General features: G+C 19.6%; 2 protein-coding genes across 2 annotated transcripts; one reads left to right on the forward strand and one right to left on the reverse strand.

Moving 5' to 3' along the window:
• Positions 1 to 525: 525 nt before the first annotated feature.
• Positions 526 to 5,844, forward strand: PRSY57_1137500 (RNA-binding protein, putative; the record flags this gene model as incomplete). Its single annotated transcript, XM_012908335.2, has 1 exon — positions 526 to 5,844. The coding sequence occupies one exon, from the start codon at positions 526 to 528 to the stop codon at positions 5,842 to 5,844; it is 5,319 nt and encodes a 1,772-aa protein (XP_012763789.2).
• Positions 5,845 to 6,381: 537 nt separating this feature from the next.
• Positions 6,382 to 7,593, reverse strand: PRSY57_1137600 (hypothetical protein; the record flags this gene model as incomplete). Its single annotated transcript, XM_020114987.1, has 2 exons — positions 6,382 to 6,702; positions 6,763 to 7,593. 2 exons carry the CDS (start codon positions 7,591 to 7,593, stop codon positions 6,382 to 6,384), a joined length of 1,152 nt encoding a protein of 383 aa, XP_019970356.1.

Below are 7,593 nucleotides of genomic sequence, written 5' to 3' on the forward strand. Positions count from 1 at the left end.
TTTTTTTTTTTATTTTTTTTTTTTTTTTTTTTTTTTTTTTTTTTTTTTTTTTTTTTTTTTATATATATTACATTATATAAATATTTCTATATAAAGATACTAAAATGAATATATTGATTTTATTATAATCTTAATAATAGATTTTAGTATTTTTTTTATATTCTTAATCTTACATATATATTAAGATTTGAAATATATAATATCTATCATATATATATATATATAAATATAATGTATTATCTGAATATGTATTATATATACTTTTCTTTTTTAACTGACTAAATATATATATAATAATATTTTCATTTATATTTATGTTTAATATACACTAATAATAAACCTCACTTATGTATGTATATTATATATATATATATATATATATATATATATACATATTTTTGTGGTTTTAATATTTTATATAAGTAGTAATATATTATATATATATATATATATATATATATATATAATAAAGTATATATTATATAATTAATTTTTAGAATTATTATATTTATTTTTTTTATTAAAATGAACAAGATCTTTTCGGAAGCAAATGATAAAAGTAGTCATGACAATATGCATGATAATTATTTGTATTATCCTAATTTTAAAATGTTCATAAGTGAAAATAATAATAATAATAATAACAATAAGATTCATAATAGTAATATCAGTAATAATTCGAATGAAGAAAATTTTGAAGAGTCAAGAAAATATATACATAGGGAAATTACAAAAACACTTAAGGCTAATTCAGTTAAGATAAATAGAATATCTTTGGATAGCCATGCAGAAAATAATAAAAAGGAATATATATATAATGAGAATAATAATATTAATAATAATATTGATAATAAAGAAATAAGTAATAATAAAAATATTATTATTAATAATTATAGCAACATGATAAAAGTTAATAAATATATGGCATGCAATGATAAAAATATTAGTGCTATCGAAAATGAACTTAATAATAATTTATGTCGACATAATGAAAATGATAAAAAATATGATATGGTAAATAATAATAATATTATAAATAATTATGACATGTTGAATAATAATAATAATAATAATAATAATAATAATAATATATTAAATAATAATAACATGCATAATAATAATATTAATAATAATATTAATAATAATAATAATAATAATAATATTAATATGATTAACAATAATAATATGATTAATAATAATAATATGCTTAATAATAATAGCGTGCATAATAAATGTGATCAGGTTTATGAAAATAATAATGTAACAAATAATTCTTTCTTAAATGGAAGAACGGATGTTTTGCCTAATGAGTTATTTTTAGAAGTTAACAGAAATGAAAATTTTGAGGAAGAATGTAAAATAAAACATAATATGGACAATTTTGTTTTTAGTAATGATGAAATGATATATAAAACGATAAATGGTAATAATAAGTTGTGTGACATATATAAAAATAATAATATGGATAAAAACATTAATAATAATAATAATAATATATATGAACATGAAATTAGTAATAATATAAATAACTTGAAAAATATGAATATTAACTTATATCGTATGAACGAATTAAACCATGCAACATTTATTAAAACAAACCAATCTAATTTTATAAAGGGAAATAATAAAGAATGTAAAAAGGAAACTATAAATAAAATCAAAAAGGTTGATATCCATAATAAAAATTATAATAATGATAATATTAATGATAATGATAATATTATTATTAATAATAATAATTATTATAATGATAATATTATTCGAAATATAACGTTTAAACATGTTGATAATAAGAATGATGTAAATGAATCTATTGATTATAATTTATATAATGAAGCTTTTATGGACATGAATATATCTTATAATGGACTTATGAATAATAACCTTAATAATGTTAGCATGCATAACAATAAAAATGACGACTACAATATTATGAACAGTAATTATAATATATACATGTATAATAAGAACAAAAATCCCAAAAAACATTATTCGAAAAAATTATTTACTGATAAGAATGAATATTCAAAAATGAATATAATGGAAAATGATTGTAATAAATATAAAAAATATAATAATTTGAAGGATAACTTTTATATGAATAACAATTATAAAAATATACGTACAAATATGGATTATATAAAAAATAAATCAGAATATTTTATGAAACCAGATATGAAAGATAAACGTTATGCAAATAATAATATGTATGATGATTTTTTTACTATTGAAAATATGGAAAAATGTGATGAAAAAAAGGATTACTTAAAAAATGAAGAATATAACTACAATATGAATTGTAATAATAGGTTAACAACAAATGAAACGTACAATTCTGGTACATATAATAGTGGTAGTTATAACAATACAAGTTTTCATAGTGCAAATATTAATAACAATTCTTATGATAATATATGTTTTAAGAAATCTAATTATAATAATGGAATGTTTAGTAATGCTACATATAATAATTATACGTATAATAATGCAATTTTTTCCAATAATGTTTATAATAATAAAACAGCAACAAATAGTATTCATAATATTAATATTCATGGTAATAATAATGTTCATGGTAATAGAAGTTTCCATGGTAATTATAATATTGATAGTAATAATAATTTTGACATATATATTCCACCTGCCCCTTTTGATAGTGCTGATAATATTATTTCAAACAACAAAAAGAATATGAAAGATAATTCTTTCCAGGATGGAAAACAAAAAAAGGTATTTAAAAGTTTGGGTGAGAATAACAATTCGGTGTTTAATAACTTAAACAAAGAGTATATACATGGAAATAATATGAACACCTGTTTAATGAACGGAATTGTGAATAACAAGAAAGGTAAGGAAAAGAAAATTCTTTTTCATGATATAGAAATTAATAAGAGTGAAAATAACATGATAAATGAGAAATTAATGGATAATCCTTCTGAATCTAATACAAGCTTGTTGAGCAGTTTCGATTTTAGGTCTCATTTGTCTTATAATAAATATAATGATAAGGAACGTAATAATAATAAAAATAAAATGAGTATTAAAGGAAATTATAAGATGAATAGTATACTGAATAATCAAATGAGTCATCGCATTGATGTTGAAGATGATGAAACATTGAATAAAAGCAAGAAGAGTCATAATATTTTAAATAACAATGATGTTATAATAAATAAGAACGAATGTGGAAATTCAAATAATTTTTTACCTACGGGCAAGCACACATACAATAAGAATTTTATGGATAGTTATGATAATAAACACATTGATATTATTAATAATAATTATGATGAAAATGATAATTATGATGAACATAATATCCATGATGGAAATAATATCCATGATGGAAATAATATCCATGATGGAAATAATATCCATGATGGAAATAATATCAATGATGGAAATAATATCCATGATGAACATAATATCCATGATGAACATAATATCCATGATGGACATAATATCCATGATGAACTTAATATCCATGATGGACATAATATCCATGATGAACTTAATATCCATGATGAACTTAATATCCATGATGGACATAATAACTATGATGACATTATAACAAATCACACAAGTAATAACTTTTTTATTGGTGATTCAATTAATTTTGATAATAAAATAGATAATGATAATGAACTACATAATGGGAAAGAAGAAATAGAAAACGGAGGGGAAATTTTACCTGAAAATAAAGAATATGTAATAAAACTCTTTTTTGGAAATTTAGCTCCTATAACTACCGAAAAGGATATGCACAATTTATTCAGCAATTTTGGTAGATGCGATTCATTAATTATATTAAAAGATAGAAGAAGTAAATCACGAGGTTCTGGTTTTGTTACTTTTTATAATAGGGACGAAGCAGTAAATGCCATAAAATGTTTAAATAATAAAATAATTTTATCAGGTGCTCATAAACCTTTGGAAGTTCGTTTTCCAGAAAATAAGGAAGAAAAGAAAATAAGAACCAAATTATTAAATGCAGCAAAATGGAAGGGTAAAAAAATTGCACCTAGTGGATGTTTACCAATAAGTACCGAAGATATATTAAACCAATCATCCTTAACAATGAATAGTACAAATAATATATCCATTTTAAATGCGAATGATTCATATAATATGTTTTCAGAAAATGAAAATACTGTAGTATATGATAATAAAGATATGAATCATTATGATAATACAAATATAAATCATTTAAATTGGTCAGAACAATTTTCGGAGTTATGTAAAACCACTAGTGAAACAACTTCTGATACCTTAAATAATGATTATTTTAATAAGATGGAAGAGGTTAAAATGGGTACGTATAATCGTACATATCGAAAGGGACCTCATGAGAATTACACTGATAATATGAATATTAATTTTATGTTACAGGGAAATTTGGGTGAATTCCTACCCAAATTTTTAATAGACAATAATAGTAGTAGTGGTAATAATGTTGCTTCGTTTGGAAAGAACAAAGATATTAATAATGTGATTCAGAATAATGATAAAATGTATGATAATATGAAGGATCATATGAATGATAATATGAACGACAATATGAATGAAGATGACAATAATAATAACAATTATTATGATAATAACCTTTTGGATATGAAAAATGAGACAATAATTAATTATCTAAGCAATAAGGAAAAAATAATGGATAATACAGTTGTGAATAATATCGACAATTATAAAGAAAAAATAGAAAATTTTAATGAACGATATTATGAAGATGATTTAAGTTTCTTAAACTTTCCAGGATCCATAACAAGTTATGATAAAAACCATCAAAGAGATAAAAGAAAAAACTGTTTTGAAGAATATCTAGACGATAATAATTATTTTATTGATAGTAATCTAAAGGAAGTTATAGAAAATAATATATATTCGAATATGGATAAGGAACAAATTGATAAAGGTCTAGAACTAAATATATCACCAAGTATAAATGTTATAGTAAAAGAAGAAGGTGGTAGTTTGATTCATGATAAGGATATATATAAAAAAAAGAAAAATAATGATGATATATCTAATGGATATAATAATATGAATGTACATCATTTAGGTTTTAATTTATTTGATTTAATAAAAATTAATGATGATGTATTATTGAAAAATGAATATATAAATGGTAATTCGCTCAATCATGATAAGGACAATATACCATCTACTAATAATAAAAAAGATAATAATTATAATAATAATAAAAAAGATAATAATTATAATAATAATAAAAAAGATAATAATTATAATAATAATAATAATAATAATAATGATAGTAATGATAGTAATAATAGTAATATGCACAGTAATAAATCAATAGATGATATGATACCTTATGAAAATTTGAAAAAACTAAATGATTTATATAATTTCAAGTATAATAATTTTTATGAAGAATCAGTCAAACTTTTGGGAACCCATTTCACTGAAGATATAAGTTTAAATAACCCTGATGTAAATTTTAATAAATATGATGAATATTTAAATTTATACAAACAAAATGAAGGAAATAAAAAATCAGAGGAACAGGAAGATGAAACAAAAAGAAAAGATGAACAAAGTAATGATCTATTAACCTTATTACCTCATGATTTTAATAAAGAAAACTTTTATTTAAATATTAAAAATATGGAAAGAAATAATGATAGTTTAAGTGATGAAATGTTAAAAAATTTAATCAACCTTTATACAAAAAATAAATCATCTATATTTACTTCACATATGTTTAGTTACCTAAATAATGTTCTTTGTGAAATAAATAATGCATTGGAAATATTCAACAAATTTAATGCAAATAGTTCTATCAAAAATAATAGTGATAATAGTACCAAGGAATAGAAAATAAAAAATATAAAAAAAATTATATGAGAAGATAAATGTGTCGATAATAATTTTTTCCTTTTTTTTTTTTTTATTATTTTTATAATTTTAAAAAAAAATTTACTTTTATATTTGTCTTACATATTAATACCCCCCATAAGTTATTATTCAATATAACAAATGACATATTTACACAAAAATAAATAAATAAATGAATATATATATATATATATATGAATAATATTTTTAATTTTTCCTTTTGTCCATGTTATATTTAAGTTACATGCTGTTCTTTATTATAAAATTTTTTTTTAAATATACAACTTGTCTTTTTAAAAATAAATTATTAAAAATATGTTCACAAAAAAAAAAAAAAATTAATACTAAATATAGATATATATATATATATATATACTTTTAATAATTTTAAAAATTTATGAGTCAGAAAAACAATACGTAAAAAAATATTAAACAAATGTCAATATTTTATAATTATATGTAATATATGATATGAAAAAAAAAAAAAAAAAAAAAAAAGCACATTTATAAATATGTTCATATATTTTTGACATCACAAAGATACATAATAGCTGAATGGAATATTGTAAATATATAAGAAAGCTTATCAATTTTTTCTGATGTACTTAAATTGTCTATATACATATGTAAATGTAATGAATGACTAATTAAATTTTGAATTTCACCGAAAGAAATGGCTGCCACAAGGATTGAAATAAGTGTATCACTATTAATATCATAAATGGCAATGTTTTGTTCTTTTAAATTATTATTTTCTGCTGATACAACTTCACATATTATTTTACTTATATTATCTAATATGTGTATTTTATTAATTGGATCATGATACTTTTCAATCTGTGTATATTTCGAAAGAATGAATAGATATATAATATTATTTTATGTTATTTAACTAACCTGTTTAATATGAAAAGAAATTACTTTTATGTGAAAGAAACTAATATTTTCCAGCTGAACCTTTTTTAAAAAAGCACTTATGTCTTTTCTCAGATAAGCCATTTTATGTTGTATTTTATATTCAATATTTTCATAATTTTTAAGCAGATTTTTCCATATATGTTTATAAAGAGAAGAATAGGTAAATTTAATCAAAGATATTTTAATATCTTTACCATTTAGTTTTTGATTAGTATTATTTTGATATGTTAATGTATCATCTACAATGTTTAGAATTTTTTTCCCAATAAAATTTTCATATCCTTTTACTATAATATATGTATGTTTAAATTCATTAAGTTGAGAATAAAAAAATTCTTTACATTTAATATTTGTATTAAAAAATATATTTAAATCATTTTTATAATTATTACTATCATTATAAAAATGATTATCCCTTTCCTTATTTTCTCCTATATCATAATAAGAAAAAAAATTATTTTCTTCATTATCTTGTACATTTAATGGTACATTAATAAAAATGACTTTGAAAAATTTATAATTAGCATTTGTTTCAATTTTTATAATTTCACATATTTTATTTTCTTCAAATCCATAACTTGTATAAATATTTTTTGAATCAATTTCTATACATTCGTCTAATAAATTTATATAAATATCTTTTGAAGGTCCTTTATAAAATAAATGCCTTTTTATAAATTCTAAATTGATGTTCACATTTAATAAAGTTTGAGATTCGGGTAATAATATTATATGTGTTTTATTCGGCAGGTTTTTGTATAACCCTTGATACTTATTCAAAAATATGTTAATTACTGGATGATTATTCAT

Source organism: Plasmodium reichenowi, chromosome 11 (assembly GCF_001601855.1).
Source record: "Plasmodium reichenowi strain SY57 chromosome 11, whole genome shotgun sequence".
Lineage (NCBI taxonomy): Eukaryota > Apicomplexa > Aconoidasida > Haemosporida > Plasmodiidae > Plasmodium > Plasmodium reichenowi.